Source organism: Trachurus japonicus, chromosome 5 (genome assembly GCF_045865225.1).
Source record: "Trachurus japonicus isolate A0001 chromosome 5, Traja_1.0".
Taxonomy (NCBI): Eukaryota; Metazoa; Chordata; class Actinopteri; order Carangiformes; family Carangidae; genus Trachurus; species Trachurus japonicus.
This window is the reverse complement of record NC_140911.1, coordinates 19,922,829-19,943,321: the sequence shown is the minus strand read 5'-3', so window position 1 is coordinate 19,943,321 and position 20,493 is coordinate 19,922,829. Positions and strand designations below refer to the sequence as shown.

The 20,493-nt window shown below is 43.2% G+C and overlaps 1 protein-coding gene across 21 annotated transcripts in view; it reads left to right on the top strand.

Annotated features, from left to right (window-relative positions):
• ptprt (protein tyrosine phosphatase receptor type T) overlaps positions 1-20,493 on the top strand; it is a 329,374-nt gene that overhangs the window by 303,237 nt on the left and 5,644 nt on the right. For all 21 annotated transcript variants that reach the window (XM_085776699.1, XM_085776698.1, XM_085776697.1 and 18 more), the window contains 7 exons: positions 4,945-5,099; positions 8,741-8,876; positions 13,148-13,297; positions 14,039-14,212; positions 14,419-14,550; positions 14,640-14,765; positions 17,279-17,442. In XM_085776699.1, the coding sequence (XP_085632825.1) occupies positions 4,945-5,099; positions 8,741-8,876; positions 13,148-13,297; positions 14,039-14,212; positions 14,419-14,550; positions 14,640-14,765; positions 17,279-17,442 (1,037 nt within the window). The remainder of the gene's footprint in view (positions 1-4,944; positions 5,100-8,740; positions 8,877-13,147; positions 13,298-14,038; positions 14,213-14,418; positions 14,551-14,639; positions 14,766-17,278; positions 17,443-20,493) is intronic.

Here is a 20,493-nt window from a genome sequence, read left to right as displayed (position 1 = left end):
TGAAGACGAGTCTTCAAGTGCTCGCTGTCAGCTCGTTTAGCAAACCATTAATCCATACCACCTCTGTGTGTGTGTGTGTGTGTATGTATGAACGCTCTGAAATTCAAAGGAAAGCCGATTTTTGTAATGCCTGTCATTTTGCAGTTTGCATATACATGCACATACAAACACACACACACACACACACACAGGCTAATTCAAAATGCACCATATTTGAACTACAGTAGGTTATGTGACTGTACGTGTGTGAGGAACAAAGAGGAAGCAGGAGAGGGGGAGGACTGGGGTTGTTGGGGGGTGGGGGGGTGTCGGGGGGTGTACAGGTTCTACTCCACAGTTAAGTAGCTTTAATTGCAGTGAATAATGAGAACAGAATCTTAATGAAAAGGTTTATTAATGGCAAATCCCTGGAGATTAACTGAGCTCTGAGGAAGACAGGGTGCCAGTGTGTGTGTGTGTGTGTGTGTGTGTGTGCGAGAGAGCGAGAGATCACAGAGGGGACAGTGTCAGCATCAGTGAAATAGTTGAGGATGAGATGTGCAACTTTAGTTTGTCTCTGCTAAAGTTGACAGTGACACTTAGCTGGTCAGTGTGTGTGTGTGTGTGTGTGTGTGTGTGTAAGCACATCACTGTGTTTCAAGATTCAATATCATGCGCTCATATGCATTAAACTCATAAAAACTGGCATAATAAATTAAATGTAGTGTGAATTGAACACTACAGATAATGATGAAGTGCGAGACAGACAGGATAGAGCCTGTAGAGAGGAGCTGAACAGGCTGGTTACTGTGTGTAAAAGTGAGAGCAGGGACTCAGAAACACATCACACACACACACACACACACACACACACACACACACACACACACACACACACACACACACACACAAACAACCCTCCCCCTCTGACTTTTGTTAGATGAGAGTGTGATTGAGAACAGGAGACCCCCCTGTCATCATTTAACTGTGGGTCGACCTGCCCCTGTGGCCTCATGGGGATAATATCTGTATTATTACCCACAATTCCTTTAAGTGAAGGAGCAGTTCAGATGAAAAAGCTTCAGTCAGAGCTCAGGCGGTGATTTGAAGCTGATTCTCTCCAGACAATCTATAAGCTAAATGACTGATGTGAAGAATGGCTGCACAGGTGATGGACACGCAGACAGACAGCTGAGTGGAGGAAATGAGCAGAATGTGGGCGTGTACCTGAGGACAAACAGAGCTGGAGATTGTGATGTTAAAAGTTAAAGGAGCAACACATTCATGGAGTATTTACAAGTAAAGGCCATAAAAACTGTGTTGGTTTTTCTTTTATCACACTAATCAATCAAACATAAGGGGCCAACAGGTCAACTGCAGCTCGTTGGAGCGCGGGTTATGTCTCATCCATGCACGACCATTAACCATCATAGTCATGAGAGTGAGTGAGTGAGAAGAAGAGAGTCTGTGATGTAGAGAAAGTAAGTCCATGTTCAGCGAGAGAAGCTTCACCTTGCGGCACCACCCTAAGGGCGGGAAACGCTGTTGATACAGTCTCTCTCTGGCTTGTTTAGTGCTGTAACCATGACGACAGCAATCTGACCTCAGGGAGGTGCTTCTTCTTACCTCAACCAAACTTTTTTTCACCACTGGCACACTCTCCCTGTTTATTATTGTAACAGTGACAACAAAGGTCACAATAGTACTGTGATATCACATGATCTCGTATCTTTTCCTTATCTTTTATGTCTTTTCTGTTTGTCCTGTTTGAGAGGACGGCTCGAGGGCGTGGAAACACACAGCGGTTTGTTCAGTTTTGCCACAACTAAACGCAGCCTCAGCTTCCACCTGAAAGAGAAGCATTTTAACAATGACCGTGAGGAAGACTAAGAGGCCTTCGCTCAGTCATTCATCACAACTCCTTCCCGAGACCTGAGAGAATAGAGACACAAACTAAACACAGGCCGCCAACAGTGTGAGCATCCAACTCGGATGTCCTGTACGTCTGAGATAGATGGTATTCAAATATTATTCTTCACTGTTTGTTGCAGAACAATGAGATTTATTAAGCGTCACACCTCAGACTTATAAATGTAAGGACTGCAGCAGAGATCTTTCTCTTAGTCCACGGTGAGGAGGTTTTAAAGTGTCCCCACATCCTCATCACTGACTCTCAAGATGTCGTGCACCTTAATGTTGTTGGTGCTGTGTTTTTTTGTTGTTTTTTTAACCCAGCAGTCGTGGATGCAAGACCAGGCTGTGTTGCACTGCTGTCTATTGATTTCGAGAAGTAATTTCAACATCACAAGAGAGCAAATCAATGGGAAGTCGAGTTATCAAATCACCGCATTGTTTTTCTGGGTTTTATTTCTCTCTTCTGCCTCTGTTCCTCATCTCTCTTTGTGTTTCTCTGTTTGTCTCCTCTCCTCTATCTTCCTTTTTCTCTGTTTTATTTATTTTTGTCACATCTGTCTCTACATCCTACCCTCAGACCACACTTGTCCTCTGTCCCGCCCTCTCTTTCATCCATGACCTGTGCCCCTTCTCACTCACAGTCTCCATTTCTTGACTGTGTGACCTTGTCGGTAGCAGAGCAGAATAGCTCCTCCAGCTCTATTCTTAGAGAGTAAACTGAACCGAGCAGGACGTGACTCGGTCTATTTAAGCTCCGTTTAGTTTGGAGCCATGTAATGGAATCTATTGTTTGAATTATTAACGCAGCAGCCTGTGGTGTTGTGGAGAAAAACGTAGGAAACATACATATCTCATGCTGCATTTAGGGGCTGTCAGAAAACCTGGACATTTCTACAAGAGGAGATGTGACTAGAGCAGGAACTAAAGGAAACATCAGTCAGCTTTTAAGGCAGCTGATGTGATGTGAGTTCATTCATACACACTCTCCGAGCTGCTGCTGACAGGTCTGAACACACTGAGATGACGTGGAGCTTCAGCTGCTTGAGTCAAAACACCAAAATGTTCAAACCCGCACTAACAGGTTGTTTTGGCCTCTGAGCAGCAAAGACGTTTTGACACATCCAGCTGTTACAAAACCAACAAATCCAAGTCCAGTAACGCAACGTTTATGTTGTTATGTTGATTATTTGAAGCAATCATGTTGGAAAACCACTGGAGAAGCTTTGTGAGATGAATGATGGTCTCAGCTGACAGAATTATGAATGACCTCTCCCACCCACTGCTCAGAGACTCAAACTTTTCCCCTCAGGGAGATGGTGTCAGCTACCGAAGGCAAATGAAAATATTTACAGGACATTGTTTATTCCAAGTGCTGTTCTAGATTTAAATAAGACCAGGTAGACGTAAGACTTCCTGTTCCCCTGGTTCTAGCAGGTCAGTGTTAAATGTCAGTTGAGGTGAGCTGCATTTTTATATTGTGTTGTATTTTATTTGTATGACTTTGTATAGAATGAGCACTGAAGGAAAGGTCAGGGTTAGGGTTACTGTTACTGATACTCTTTATTTTCTAGTCACGGTGACTATTCTGGGCTGTTTTGATGGAATTTTGTTTTTATAATAAGCTGCTTCTGCCTGCGTATGTTTCATCTGAGAGTTTGGATTTCAGGATTCTCTGTACAGTATTTGTCATGTCAGTATTTGTAAATTGACTTTACTTTATCTTACCAACCAATGCTACAAAATAAAACGACACCCCCAGTCTTCATTTTACGGCCACATTCTTGTGCCCTCTTTGTCTCAACCCCATTTCCTGTTCCATTCCTGCATAAAGAAGTGATGATTTTAAAAGAAATAAGAGGAAAAGAAAAATCTGGATAGTGTTGGTTAATGTTAGGTATAATACCATCATGAATACAGAGTCACTTTTTTCATAGTGTATAATTTCATACTATGGGAATGAGAAAATCACTTTCTGCCCAGCTCATACAAGATTCAACCAAATATTCTTATAATTATTATACTTTGAAACTTATAATTTCCAGCCTGGACTGTGGCTCAGCTCCGTGGTTCAGATATCGCTGTGTGTGAGAGTGTGTGTGTGTGTGTGTGTCTGGAAGAGGCAGCGTGATGTGAGACTTAACTTCTATCTGTTAAGCATCAGGATGTCGTCTGCAGCTTCCTAATATCCCCATTGTTAGACGCTGAAGTATTTACCATCCCTTTGTGCCTCCAGAAAGTACATCATTAAAATGTCAAGATGCTATCACAGTGGATTCCTACTGCCATTTCATTTCCCCATAATCTCTATTGTTATGGACCAAACTGTCTCTCGCTGTATCTGTTTCCAAGAGCAGCCACAGCGAGTGGTGCAGAGACCCATTTATTTTTTTTATCTGAGTCCTTAAGAATCCGTCTTTCCAGCTGACAGCCTCCTCTGCTGCGTCGTAGAAAAAGAAACTTTGTATGTTTAATAAAAGCATCTTTTATTTTATATTGTTCACTATTCTGATGCCTCCTGATACTTTTCAGATATTTTCATTCACTCAGCGAGGAGCCAAGTGACTGTGAGATGTTGAAAATCTCCTTGTAAATTATCCATCTGAACTGAACCATGGCATTTCCTCCTGTAAGTCTCTCCCAGAAGGGCCATCATGAGATTTGTGAAATCAATTAATCTTTTCACTGGAGCCAAAATGGCCATCAGTTTCCTCAAAGCTCCCCTGTAAATTAGGCAAATGAGCCACGATGAGTCTTCCCGTCTCTCATTCCCAGAAGTGGCACAAAGTGGCGTCTTGACATCCACGAGATCGATTCATTTTCCACCCGTAGCCAAAGAGGCGGCCTGCCCCCACCAGATTCCTGCAGCCCCGGCTGGAAATTAGCTGCTGAACCGTGATGTGTCTTCTTGTCAGTCTCTTTCCCCAAAAGGCCAACAATAAGATTCTTTTGAGATCCTCACATTTGTCATCATCAGGAGATAAAATGGCCACGGTTGTAAATCCTCCATGTTCACTGCTCTGTGTGTGTGTGTGTGTGTGTTTGTGTTTTTAGAAGGGTCACCACGAAATCCGTGAGCTCCGTCAGTTCCACTTCACCAGCTGGCCCGACCACGGCGTCCCCTGCTATGCCACCGGACTGCTGGGCTTCATACGACAGGTCAAGTTCCTCAACCCGCCAGACGCTGGGCCCATTGTGGCACACTGCAGGTATACACACACAGACAGACTGACACACACACACATTTGTGAAGGTCTTGCCGGAGATGAACTTAATTCCCTGATGCTGGTGGTCAGCAGCTGCACAGACCAGACAAGGACAAACACAGACTCTCTGGTTCTTACAGGGAATAAAAATAAGCCGAGTTAGTTTTTTTGTGTGAGCCACGTTCACTTTATGTTTCATATTTTACTGATGTCTTCAAAGCTCATTACTGAGTTTTAAATAGATTCCTTGTGTTGCACTGTGACCACCCACCATCACAATCTGTCCTTCACTGATACTGTAAAATAAAAGAAACAGAAGTTATTAAAAGACACGAGTAGCTGCTGTGTTTGTTTCTTTCACAGCCAATGCAACAGGAACAATGAAATCACTGATGCGTGTTATGTAAACAGAGTCAGTTGTTACTGTTATGTGTGTTATCATATGTGTGTAGCAACTGTTGAAGCAAACAAACAAACGTCTTTGCGTCAGGAATCAAACTGAGTCACCATCACATAACGTTTAACCTCATAACAGCCTGAAGATCTCCATCTTCGTCCCTCTGTCAGCCTCTCCTCCTCCTCCTCCTGTCCTCTATTTCTTACTCCTCTCCCCCTCTTCCTCCCCCAATAAGATAACAGCTCATGTTGTCAGCACAAATATGATCTCACTCTCACTAATCACCCGTCCATGAATTAGATCGATGGTGTTAACCTTTATAAAGCAGAAATGGAAAAAAAAAAAAAAAAGGAAGAAGAAATTCAACCCCCACCCCACTTCTCTCCCATCACACTGTCATCTACCACAGACGGAGGGAGGAAGAAAAAAAAGTGACAGTTTTAAGATCCCCACAGCGACAGTATATTTAACCTCCATGTTCTGTTCTTTATGGGACATTAACAGTTCAACTCCGGGGCCTGAACATCAGCAGCTTTAAAAGGTTGACACTCTGAGTGACCAACAATAGGAAAAGGTTTGGAGCAGATTCCTTACACTGAGCAGCAGCTTTTAAAATTAATGTTTTCCACTTTAACACAACAAGTAGCTGGGAACGGGCCACAGACAGAATTAAATGGCAGAGGTAAAAAAGCTTCTCACACATTCACCCCCAGGTGCAGATTAATCACACACTGTAAAATTGACTGGAAGAACATTACGACTTGTGTTTGATACTAATTTGAAGCATCAGTGTGTTGAAAGAAGCAGTGTAGTATCTGCCAAGTCGCTAACTGTTTATTGTGACTCTTGTTTGAAAAATTCTCTGAAAATATGTTTAATTTTGCCACAACGAACACAACTCAGGTCCTCAGGAACAAATTGACAGAGCAATAAAATGTTTAATTTGTCAACTTGTGAATGAAACCACAACACATTCCCTGAGCTTTAACAAAGTGGTTTCATCAATTGAATGGAACGGTTTAAAACATCGCTACTGAACCTGATCAAAGTTTAATGAGGGTGTGTAAAGATACAGGAGGGCAGTTTTCAGAATGTCCCGAGCACATGAATGCACCAAGATTTTTTAGCACTGTCCCAGGCTGAGGCTTTAAACAGCAACAAACAACAACAACTGATAGTCAGCAGCTTCCAAGGTGACTCATGTAACCTTTTCAAAGATGTGTATGTGCAGAGTCCCCCAGGGGTTACTGCCCCCGCCCGAATGAGCCCTCAATGACAACTATAAACCCAATTAAACAGCCATAAAACCACTACAGTATATGGTCACTTCTGCTGCTCCCCACCCCATAAGTGGGATGCCTGCTGATGTGGGGTGCATGTAGCTTATTCCAATAGCTTATACGTGAGGCAGTTAGGGGGCCTCTGACAATAACCTGGGTGGGGTATGATTGGAAAATCTTGCTGCCGTGTTGATATTAAACCAGTGGCAGTTTTTGCACAACTTTGATTTCCTATAACATGTTCTCAAGTTGACATCAACTTTGTTTAGGAGATTGCTGATTAATGTGAGGCAAATATCCAGAAATCAAACTTAAAGCAGAAGTAAGCGATCCGGTGGTTTTGGCTAATGCTGCGTTCCAGGCAGGCTTTTGAAACCGTAAATTACAGCTTCAAGTCACGACTTACGACTTTGTAGCGTTCCAGGCAACCCACTCGTGTTTCTCCGACCTGTTTTACCTGTGAAAGTCACTATAACGGCCACTCGTAACTTCTGACCCGTGAACTCGTACCAGATCGAACTGGTACCACTTCACAGGTCGGAAAAACACGAGTTACGGGTTGCCTTGAACGCACCATAACGTCTTGTCAGCCGATGGAGTTAGCAGCCCCCGCCCTCGTCATGGATCTATTGGTCCTCGTCCCTACGTCACCACATTCAGGCGCATCCCTTGGCTGCACACACAGAGAGGACTGCCCCTTTATGCCGTTCTCTCTCCTCATTGGATAAAGGTTGTAGGATACAAGGAAAGTTTTCTCCTGGGCTCAGAGCAGAGCAGAGTGACTGACAGACCCGTGTTTCAGACCAAACACTCTATAGAAGTGATTGCTGTCGGAAGATACAACTATTTAAGACTTAGATTAACACAAAAATATCGCTTACTTCTGCTTTAATATATAAAGACTGAACAATTAATGATTAGATGACGAACAAACAGTAACTGTGTGACATGTGAGTTTGAAAATCAATGGGTGCAGCTTAGTAGCATTTGTACTGTATATTCGTCATGGAAAAGTCATAAAACACACACATATGAAGACACAGCGACTAGGACACACACAGGGAGGTAGTTGAAGAAAAGACATGTCTACATAAAGAGAGAGAGAGAGAGAGAGAGCGTGGACAGCGCATCACGATGAGCAGTCACGTCAACACACAGCCGTAGTAAGAGCATGTGGACAGACAGGCAGGAAGTTATGGCCGTCACTTCCAATATCCGGGGGCACTCTGACGCTATCGGCCTGTGTCATGAGGCACACACACACACACACACACACATACACACACACACATACACATACACACATACACATACATGCATGCACGCACACACACATGCGCACACACAGAGGCCCAGCAGTATTCTGGTCTCAACATTAATCACAGGGGTTGACAGGTAATCTGCAGAGGCGCTCCCTCCTTTTCTCTCTCTTTCTCCTTTCTATCTTTCCTTCCTCTTCTCTCTCTCTCTCTCTCTCTCTCTCTGTCTATGGGAGCTGTCAGGGGGATGCAAAGTGAAAGATAGGTCTCTCACCTCCCCCTCTTTGCCAGCCCTCCATACCTCATCCTCCTCCATCCCTCCATCCGTGGCTCCTCTCCTCCCTTGATTTCTCCCTTGTGACAACCACTTCTATGACTCCAAATCACTAAATGCTTCCCCCTCTCTCTCTGTCTCTCTCTTTCACCTCCTCCTTTTCTGCCATGCTCATTCCATCCATCTGCTCTTCTGCCCCTCTATCAGTCTCTTCCCTGTCGACATTACTGTTCAGGATGTGTCACCGTAATGTCTGACATGTCGCATTAAAGTCTGTATGTGTGTGTTTGTGTGTTTTAAGGCAGACCTTGTTAAAATGTCAGTTGTAAATTGTAAATCACAATCATCTGTTGCAAAAAGTTATAGATGATGATTATATTACGAATAAGCAGTGATATATATGTGTGTGTGTGTGTGTGTGTGTGTGTCTGCAGCGCTGGTGCAGGGAGGACGGGATGTTTCATCGCGGTGGACATCATGTTGGACATGGCGGAGAACGAAGGCGTGGTGGACATCTTCAACTGCATCCGTGAGCTGAGGTCACAACGAGTCAACATGGTGCAGACAGAGGTGAGGATTCAAACCACAGCAGAGCTACACAGCAAGGTACACAACAGAGTCAAGAGAGACAACACAACCAGAGATACAGAACAACCACCAAGACAAATTGTAACATCTATGTTGTATGGTTTCTGAAGTTTTTTCAAGCCACACTGCTTCGAGCTCTCAGGGCCACCAAACAGTCCAGATGTAGACACACACTGAGACTATTTTACTAGACAAATAGTCTTGTGCAAGAAGGACAAAAACTAGGGCCGGGACATTAACGCGTTAATTATGATTCATTAATTACACAAAAATTAACGCGTTAAAAAAATCAACGCATTTTAATCGCACTTATTATTTTTTATATATTTTTTTTTTTTCCTCACGTGTGTCTACGTGCGGTGCGCCCGCACGCGAGAGAGGCGGCAGTTTGAGAGGCTGACTGGCAGAGATGAGAGCTGGTGAAACACTAGCATGGTTATTTAAAACACCATCTCTGATCTCTGCCTGCACATAGATACACAGACACGGCGCACGCTAAATGCGCTATATCGCGCTAATTGCTCAGCTGCAGCGCTATATCTATGAGCTGTCACTGTCACAGGTGCAGCTCATCTCATTATGACAGGACTTCACCCTCAGAGCTCTGTCTTCAGACTGTCCTGACCTGTCCCTGAACATCACACAGGGACAACATGGAGCTGCCTGTGTGATTGGTTACTGAGTTTTATTAATGTTTACATCAGGCTGAGTTCAACAAATCAGTTTATGCTACTGTGATTTAAGTAGCCTAGTTAAATACTACAGTAATCATCATATTGGAAGGAAAGACCATTTAATCTATCAAATATCGATGAATGAATTAATCGATAATTTGCATCCCTAGTCTGTTGGTCTTGGTTAAGTACCACCTTGAATGCTTAAGCTTATGTATTCAGTCATTCAATGGTATACTAAAATCCATGTGAAAAAAAAAATGCTTCTCTGTTCTCAGGTCAAATATTTATATGCGATTAAAATGCGATTAATTGCGATTAATTAATTACAAAGCCTCTAATTAATTCGTTTATTTTTTTTAATCGAGTCCCGGCCCTAACAAAAACATGTCCACACATTTTTAAAATTACAGGAAACTGGAATCAGATTGAGATCCTCACACTCATAAACGCACTCCACACAGACGTCCTACGCCAAAGGCCAGTTTCATGTAGGAAATATGTTCAATTAGCCTCATTAGCTTAAAGCCTGCTGTCTGTGTGTGTCTGTCTGTACTTGGTGTGTCTGCGTTTGTGAGCGTAGACAGAGAAACAGCGTCTCAGAGCTTCTCTCTCTTAGATCATCCACCCCAATCAGTCTATGAATATTAAATGTTCCCTGAATAATAGATGACCTCAGTGCACACACACACACACACATACACAATATGCACAGAAATGAAATCATACACACACACAGATTTAGTATTCTTTGTGTGTTTGTAATGTATTGTGACTTAGACACACACACACACACACACATATACACATTACTTAACTCAGGGTCAAAATGGTTTCATTCATTTGCAAGTCTTATAGCAGAACACAGAGCGACCCCCCCTGACTGAGCGAGCTAATAAAGAATAACTATTGGCTGCATTGCTGACTGTGCTACTGTACAACTGAGCTTATAGAGACTTTAAGTAACACTAACATGCCCATATACTGTACATCCAACGTGTTGCCTTGTGATGGAAATCAAAGCTCACTAAGCAACAATTTACAATAATGGCCGCTACTTCACATCCTAAGGAAACCGAGGCGGCTCTGAACGCTGCTACAACACATCTCTGTAGTTTGTAGTGATCTAAAACTTAGTTAAATATAACGTATATTAGCTAACTCTTTAACACATCACAGGATAACTGGTCTTTGTGCAGTCCAGAGGTGACCTATTGTGCAACTACAAGTCTTTAATATACTCATATAACTCACATATAAGTCACACAGTCACTGATTTGAGGTTTACCGCGCAACATCTCTGAGGAGTAGATGATCTGTCTCCTAGAAAGTCGTGTCTTTTCTTCACCCGAGGAATCCACTTCCTTCCTCTCCTTTAAAAGGTGTCACAATTTGTTCTCATTTTGCTCGATCAATCACTTCCCTTTTTCTCAGTGTCTTCAAATGTTGGGTGTTTCATTTTGGAACAGAAGTATTCATTTCTCCTCTAAGCTACCTTAAGCCAACCTAATCCATCCCCGCCTCTGCATTTCATTTGTGCCACTGATGAAAAACGTCGCATTTCCAAAAAAGAAAAAAAAAAGTCAACTTTAGTAGGAATAAAGAAAAACAGCCTCATTTTCAGACTGACAGCTCGAGCCCAGAGCCGGGAATTGACTTGTGAATGGGTTTTTTCAGAAGTGCGAGGCTCAGGAAAGTTACCCCGGGCAGCACTTTGAGTGTTTTCACATGACAGCCGTGATATGAAAGCTGGGTTTTGTATGTGTGTGTGTGTGTGTGTGTGTGTGTACGTGTGTGTGTTTTATACCTCTTGAAACCAAGCTAAATACATCCTGCCCTTCCTTTTGAATATGTGTGGGAGCAATTTGTGTCAGTGTTGAAGCTGCTTGACGCTATTATAATCCTGCTCTGCGCAACACAAAGCAATTAATCTTTTAAAAGGCACAGGGGAAAGTGTGTGAGTGTGTGTGTACTGTATGTGTGTGTGTGTGTAGAGAGTATGAATGAGTACTCATCTCTTTCTGTGTGCATACATGTGTTTTTGCATGTGATTAGGTAATGGTCAGGAGAGGTCATTTCAGCGATGCTTTTAAAACTCTCCTCTCCGCTCCAAGGGCAACAATTAACATTCACCAGAGACAGAGAGACATAGACAGAGAGAGAGAGAGAGAGCGAAAAGCAAATTGAAAAAGCCGAAGACAGCAGTAAACAGGAGAGTGAGATGAAGAGGAAGAAACAGGAGGAGGTGGAGAAATAAAAGGTGATGGGAGAAGATGGTAGATAAATCTGGAGCTGCAGCATTAACATGCACGGTGGTGGCAGCGGCTGCAGCTCATGTTGGCTCAGCGGTTGGAGCACAAAGAGCGCAGTTGATCCAGAGCACAGAAACACTGCAAGGCAACACTGCAACCCCCCCCACCCACACACACACACACACACACCCCATCCCCCCAACTCCCCTCCTCATTGTTTCTCAGGCTTCTGAAAATGCTGATGCCAATGAAGCCTCGTGCAAAGTCAGAGCTTGTCCACAGTGGAAACGTTACGGGAGAGACAGCAGAGACTTGAACAGGACGGAAGTGCAGCAAGTTTTCGGCTGTGACATCCGACCACGCCCACGATCGCTGGTCAGCACTTCGGATTGGAAGCAACTGACGACAGCCACTACCTCACTGAGCTGCTACTCGCAGCAGCATCTCTGTCCAAAATTTGTAATAGGAGCAAAATATAAAACCTGATACACGTGTGAAGCCTTCATGAAAATTGGCCTTCCTAGACATCGCAGCTGAAAATAAACTTCATGTTTATCCCTAGAACATTAACGTCGGTTGATTTTCACCCATGAAATTATTGTTTCATAATTTTCATTATGTTGCTGTTGTCTGAGTTTCATGGGTCCCTGTAGCTTCATACTGCTCACTGACGTCATTGAAGGCATGTTACCCTGCTCCCATCCCGAGTTTTTTCAGCAGGCACATGTTCGGGTGGATTTCACCCGACGTTAGTGTTTATGTATCTAAATCTGGCGACCGTTTCTGGTGATGCTGAAAATGTTTCTTTTTTCTTTTAACTCCACCAAATAAGGCTCAGATGTCCCACAAATGGGTCTGAAGGACAAAGTCCCAGCTCCATTAGTTTTTTTTTTAAGGAAGTTTTTGTTAAAAAAGCAAAAAAAATCACAAATTTTGGACATTTTTTTATAGGGTCACCATGATACCTTTTTTTCATTTTGTGAAACATTGTATAGTGGAAAATTAAGGAAGTGTACTTCAATTTGCCATGTATTGTTGTATTTTCATATACTTTGGTGAGAAATATTTTTTTATGGGTATATTATATCGGGTAAAAAATACCCGGCGTCAGTGATGATGTTACTTTTTGTAACGTTAGTGTTCTAGGGTTATAGAAACACTGGAGTCAGTTTGATGGCTCAGTGGTGACAGACCCTTCCAGCTGCAGGCTGATGTGCTGCTCAGTCAGGTCCAGGACCGGAGGCTGGTTCATCACCACACCTGAGCCAGAGGTTTTTTTCTGTTCTGCTTCCCACAGTGTGATTGTGTGTCTGTGCTCACGTTGCAGGAGCAGTACGTGTTTGTTCATGACGCCATCTTGGAGGCGTGTCTATGCGGGAACACAGCCATACCAGTGTGTGAGTTCAGAGCCATTTACTACAACATCAGTAGACTGGACCCACAGACCAACTCCAGCCAGATCAAAGATGAGTTTCAGGTGGGCACACAAATACACACGCATAGTAGCATTTTTTTAAAAGTGGGGTTGTATGATCTACAAATAGCCCCTAAGTACTTTAATTGCAGTAGAAGACTCTCTACACTCCTCCCGTTAGCAACGCCAGCCCATAATAGCCCTGCCCAGAGATTTACAACATACATTGTTGTGAATGGACCCAAAGAAACGGCCTATTTTCACGGCCTAAAAGAGGTTTTACCTGAAAAAAAAATACACAGTTTCATTGTTAGCTATAATATAATTTTTTCCAGCCCTTCAAAGTGCAGGAAAAAGTTTTTATTTGTGCCTAACCAACTGCTGATCGGCGGGCGCTAACCCTGGGCGGAGGGATACGTGAGTTGGTTAGGTCCAAATAAAAACTGTGTTTTTCCTGCACTTTGAAGGGCTGGAAAAAATTATAATATAGCGAACAATGGAACTGTATTTTTTTCAGGTAAAACCTCTTTTAGGCCGCGAAAATAGGCCGTTTCTTTGGGTCTGTTCACAACAATGTATGTTGTAAATCTCTGGGCAGGGCTATTATGGGCTGGCGTTGCTAACGGGAGGAGTGCAGAGAGTCTTCTACTGCAATTAAAGTACTTAGGGGCTATTTGGAGATCATACAACCACACTTTAAAAAAAAATGATACTATCCCTTTAACAGAGACAAAGCGGAAATAAATCCTACATGTTCCCTGAACTAAAGATCTTAAAGTGACTGAACAAGTTTTTGTCTGTCAGACCCTGAATATAGTGACCCCTAGAGTCCGTCCAGAGGACTGCAGCGTGGGTTTGTTACCCAGGAACCACGACAAGAACCGCAGCATGGACGTCCTGTCAGCCGACCGCTGCCTGCCCTTTCTCATATCAGTGGACGGAGAGAGCTCCAATTACATCAACGCTGCATTAATGGATGTAAGTTTGTAAATAAATGTGTCTGTGTGTGTGTGTGTGTGTGTGTGTGTGTGTGTGTGTGTGTGTGTGTGTGTGTGTGTGTGTGTGTGTGAGTGAGTGTGAATGTGAGTGTGTATGTGCGTGTGTGTGCATTAATGTGAGTGTGTGTGTGGAGTTAGTAAACATGTGCTTCCTGTTGTTATTCATTTCTGGTCTCAACACTCCAGAGCCACAAACAGCCAGCGGCCTTCATTGTTACCCAGCATCCTTTGCCAAACACCATGGGCGACTTCTGGAGGCTGGTGTTCGACTACAACTGCTCCTCCATCGTGATGCTGAATGAGATGGATGCAGCGCAGGTAGGAACAAACACACAGGCTCCCACACGGACAGACAGAACGGTTTTACTCTCTGTTGTTCATCCCTCCATCGTCTCTGTCCTCTGCAGCTGTGTATGCAGTACTGGCCGGAGAAGAGCTCGTGCTGCTACGGCCCCATCCAGGTGGAGTTCATATCAGCTGACATCGACGAAGACATCATCAACCGGATCTTCAGGATCTGCAACATGGCTAGGGTGAAGCCCCCACTCCTTGTTTCCCGAGTTGAATGTTTAAAGATGAGATGTAATATAGATTTTCACTGCAGTGGAGACAGTTCACAGCCTACTGTCTAAGCTACAGCACTGTTTATTAAAACACTGTCAGGAGTTTGTGTATTATGCTGATAAACTTAAGGTTATGTACACCACAGCTCAGAGGTTCGGGAATATAATCACTAATGTCATCTCTCTCTAACCTAACCTCTCAGTGTGTAAGAACATCTCTAAATACTACTAATATACAGTAGTGCTGCAGGACTGAATCCTGGGAGAGTCTGGCCTCAGTGTCCTAATGTCTCAGTTTCTCCTGTTCATATTATTATATCTTCTCTTCTTCCTTACTCTGTCAAACTGTCTTCAGTGATGTGATTGAGTCACTAAACGGTTTCATCTTGACTGCACTTTGGCTTATTGATCAACTGGAGGCGTTTGTAGATATAGTTCAACCATGGGAGGTTAGAGTTAGGCCAACCTTAATTTGCTGAGTTTGGCCCCTTAAACTGGATGTTAAGTCCTGGTCTGCGGAGAGTTCCTGCTTGGCCAGGGATGAGGTATCTGTGTAGGCCTGTAAAGTCTTGTGAAAAACCACTTAATGGCTTGAAAATTGGTTGAATATTCAGTGAGTTATGGCGCTTTGACGTATCGTTCCAATGGACAGCAGCGTCAGATGTGTATACTGTATGTATCTACAGTATGGATACTATCACTTTTAACAGAAGCTTAACAGTGAAATGATGAGGTCTAAGTGTCTAAGTGACCTGAAACTCCATCACATCCATGTGTAAGATCTTTTCACACACAAACAGGCATGTACATGAAGAGGCCTGGCAGTTCATAAGATACAAGACGTTTGACTCTTCGGATGAAGAAAACAGAACATTTCTTCTTTAGGAGACAGAATAGATTTTGGAAGGATGAGCGGAGGAATGTGATATAAAGAGGTTGTTACGTGAGGTCTGAGCAGCTGTGAGGTCTGCACTGAAGCAGACCGCCAGCATCAGGCTAGCAGAGTCACCTCTCCATAGAGAACATGGGTGTGTGTTTGAGATGCTGCAATAACAACAACAGAACAATATGAAGATTATTCTCCTCTTATCTTCACCTGTTCTCTCTCCTCCCTTCACTACCTTACCCATCCTCTCATCTCTCCTCGCCTCCTCTCTCTTTTCTCCCCTCTTGCCTCCTCTTGTTACTCCCCTCTCATCTCATTTCATCACCCATCCATGACACTACGATTCTAGTAGCGCTCTATTGTCTGCCTGCTCCTATAGTGCTCAGTGAACTCCCCACTACCTCTACACTCTCTATATATCCCACTCCTCTCTCTCTCTCTCTCTCTCCCTTGAACACATCACCAGTGTAGCGTGAAATGGCTCATATCATCACCACAACAGCACATCTCACACTGAGAGCAACTCCGACCAAGCTGAGTCTGTACCACCAACCACTGAGCCATCAAACTAAGACGGCGATAGTGAAAAGTGAGGCAAGAGAAACGGTTTGAGGAGAAGGGAAAGTGGAGAGAGAAATGGGATGAAGCGGGGGGAAAGGGGCTAAGAAGAAAGGGTTTGAAAGAGGAGCTGATTGCAAAGGCTGATGGGTAAAGTGGATGGGAAGCAGATTAAAGGAGAAGGAGAAACAGGTAAAGTGGCAAGAGAAAGAGGGAGAGAAGGATTTGAAGGGGAATGAAAAACAGACGCCGCTTTCTGTTTGGATGTGTGTGTAAATGTCAATGTGCATATGCGTGTCTGGCAAACAGGCAGTAAATCAGTCTGACAGTGACGGCGGGTTGTGGTATTTTAGGTGGCGGATGCCAAGCGCCCCGGGCCAGACAGCTGGAAACATTTTGTCTGCCATGAAATTGAATTAAACATTAGAAGATGTCGTCTTTGTCGAGTCCAATCCGATTTACTTTGAAAAGGCGTTTTGTTCAGAAACAAGAACTAATCATGGCACAAAGACGCGCTGACACCACAGGGAGTGATTTACGCCTCAAAGAGGCTGTCGGCACCCGAGGAGACCGCCACCGCCACCTGAACACCTATGTCAGATCAGGTGATCATGGTGCCTTCACTTCCTGTATCAACTTGGTCAAAACATACTTTTCAATCTCAGTTTGGTTCAGTGATGTTTGGGCCGGAGGCGTCGGATCAAAGGTCAATAACCATGTCTGGAGCAACAGGAAGAGCCTTTCACAATAAAACACTCACATACAAGACTTTGCATTACACCCACTGTAAAACCAGCTGTTAATGTTGTTACCATAACAACAAAGATCATCTAATTTTGAGGATGGACTTATTTCAACCCAACTCTTCCAACCATCTTCTCCTGAATCCATTTCATCAAACCGTGACTGTTACAGCAGTAACCACCGAGACGACTGATAGATCTTCCACTGTCTGCACACAACAAACAACCTGAATTATGTTTTAAATGTTACATTGCCCAGCTCACACCTGTGTCCCCTCACCTGTCTCTCTCCTCAGCCCCAGGACGGCTACCGCCTGGTGCAGCACTTCCAGTTCATTGGCTGGCCGGCCTACAGAGACACGCCCCTCTCCAAGCGCTCCATCCTCCAGTTGGTCCGCAGGCTGGCCAAGTGGCAGGAGCAGTATGACGGAGGAGATGGGAGGACCGTGGTGCACTGCCTGTGAGTCCAACACACACACACACCAACACACACAAACACATGATGAAATAGTAAGAAGCAAGAGAAAGGAGGTCGGAACAAATGATGTCACCACGGCAATAAATCAAGACAAAATCATAGAAAGACAAATGTGCCCTTAGCATGCAGGTGCATGTGTACATGTGTACATGTGTGTATGTGTGTGTGTGTGTGTGTGTGTGTGTGTATGACAGGGAGAAGGAGACACAAAGATTTGGAGATACACTTAACAATGAGAAAGTATACACTGTCTAAGGGAACACACACTCAGAGAGCCAAACACACGCACACACACACCTCTGAGATGATGTATAGGTGTGTTCTGTTGAGACATCACTCTTTGCCCAGAGAGAAACAGCCAAGTCTGATTGTTATTGAGTTATTACAGTGTTTGTTACTTCTTTTTACCAAAGAGCCTTTAAACCACCACAAATAAGGCTGAATCCACACACACACACACACAGACATTTAGCCTGTGGGTGTGTACACAAACACACGTCCTGTCTGAGCAGAACAAATGGGACTGATCATGATGAAGGGAAACACAGGCTGTAAAATCTATACACAAAAGATTAGAGGGACATTCACAAACAGCAACAATGCACACAAACACTCTCAAACATTCGCTGGTGCTCATCCAATCAGCTTTCACTGTCACAGCCCATTGGCCCAATCAGAATTGGCATTGATTCGCTTGCTCGAGCTGCGGTTGGAGTTTTGTTTGCTTTTCAGTGTTTTCTGTCCCAGTGGAAGAAAGAGAGAATACCAAAACATCTGCAACCAATTAATTATAAATTATTTCTATATTTATCCTCAGAGATGTTTATAGATCATAGGCTGTACATCGATCAATATTTCAGTACTACTGAATCTACTCCATAAATATTAAAAAAGTTAGATTTTTAGCTGGGAGGTCAGAACAGTCTGTCACTGAGCTCTGAAACGCTCTCATTGCTTCAGGTTGAAACTAAAACATACTGATTGACCCTCACACACAGAGTCAATAGTTAAACTGCTGCTACTTAGTAAACAGTTGGAGCCGTCAGTTTCAGTGGTTGGTGTCTGAAAAGACAGAGTAGATCTCCATCCTTCACTTTAAATTAAATCTTTCAAAATTAAGTTCCCAAAAATGAGGTTGTTAAATCACAATAAAATTACAACAGTGTAAAACTACAGAAGCTAAATCTTAAAAAAAAAAAATAATAATAATAATGATAAATAAATGTGGGAAAGACTTTTTTTTAATATATATTTATTCATTCATTTTTGTTTGGAGTCATTTTTAAAATAATGAAAAAATGATGAATATTTTCCACTTGCCTGTTGGGGTTGTTTTCAGAGATGAAAATAAATCATCATTAACATAATCATTATTATTAGTAGTAGCATCAGTTGTAGTTATAACATTTATCTGAGAGAACCATCCCAGAGAGACAAGTAAAAAAAAAGAAAAAGAAAAAGGCGGGTCATTTTTTAAATGGTACAATAAATTGGGATCATTTTCCACCTCCACATCACTGGTTGTTTTCACAGATGAAGAAAGAAAAAAAAACTTTAGAACAGACTTCAGGGCTTCTGTAGAAAAAACCATTTGCAGCAGATTATTGTAGTTTAGTAATCACCAGCTGCCTGGCTGTCGTGTTCTACCCCAGTAACTCTGAGTGACGGGGGGTGTGAGATTTCTCTGCAGCGCTGACTAATCAGCCCCAGATATTGATTTCACAGACGAGGTAATACCGGAGATGAGGAGAAACATGATCGTTCAATCAGCAGCTGGTGAGACGGAGGATTTTCTGCTCTTTACTCTCATGCTGAACACGTGTCTCATGTTCAGAAAATGGCATGGGGGGGTTAAACATGTATTATAGATATGTATTTATTTAAACCTACTGTACATGAATATGAATTTTAGATTTTAGATGTATCGAACCGATTCCCTGCATGCAGCAGTGTGTGCCTGGAGTGATGTGGTTCCACATAGCTTTGTCTCTGAATCTTTAGTGCACAGAAGTTCATACACTCAGATGATTTTGGTCTAAAGCCCCGTTCTCCTCCGGAGTCCCTGTGACACAAAGAAACACAACAAACACAACAGAAGAGAAACAAGAGTGATTCTGAATTTCCCTGGAGCTGTTAAAGGTAGGGTCGAAGATCCTGGAAAAATGGTTCTAGTAGGCCAGATTTTGAAAATACACAATTCAAAAGTCCAAGCCCCTTTCCTCAGACTGCTCTCCGAAGCCACGCCTCCAGAGCAAAGGAACGTGATGCTGCACAGTGAAGCCCCACTATGCGTGGCAATATCGCAGAAAGCCGTTACATTGGGTTGTGCCGTCAGGTATCCCAGCATGCTTAGTGCAGCGATGGTATCATCTTCACGGTGCGGCCCAGTGTAATCTCAATGTGAGTAAGGCAGCATTCAGCGATATCGTTGCATCACTAACTTACCACCAGCTTTTTCTCATGGCTCATTCACATTCACACCTGACATCATAATAAAGCAGCCAGCATCCAGCTCAGAGCTACATCGCTACCTACCAGACTTCAGTGTGGTATATTGGATTACTGGCGTTGTCTTTTCCGTGTCGTAACTTGTCGAAGACTGAAGCACGTGTGCAATTAGTGCACGAAGAGCGGTTCACACAAGGGAGGGAGGGAGGGACAGATGGTAGTTTGATTGACACATCAAGATTGTCCATTCCACAGATAACTGATTTTGTTTTCATTTTGGTTAAAAAAAAAAAAAAAGCAATTAGTTGCTTGGTTGCAATCTCACAGACATGGTCTCACAGGTAAAAGTTAACAGGTAAAAAAAATAGAGTTTGTAGATTTCTATCCATTATTATGAAAACCATAATAACGGGTAGGTTGCAAATAAGTCAAATTTACTGTACCACTTTACCTGAAGGTCACAATGGGAGTGAATTTCACCTGTTTCCCTCCAACATTGAAGAACATGCACTTTCTTTCCCCAGTGAACATTAAAGTGTAAGCCCAGTTAGTTTGGGTCAGTGAATGTGTGTTTTGGAAACTTAT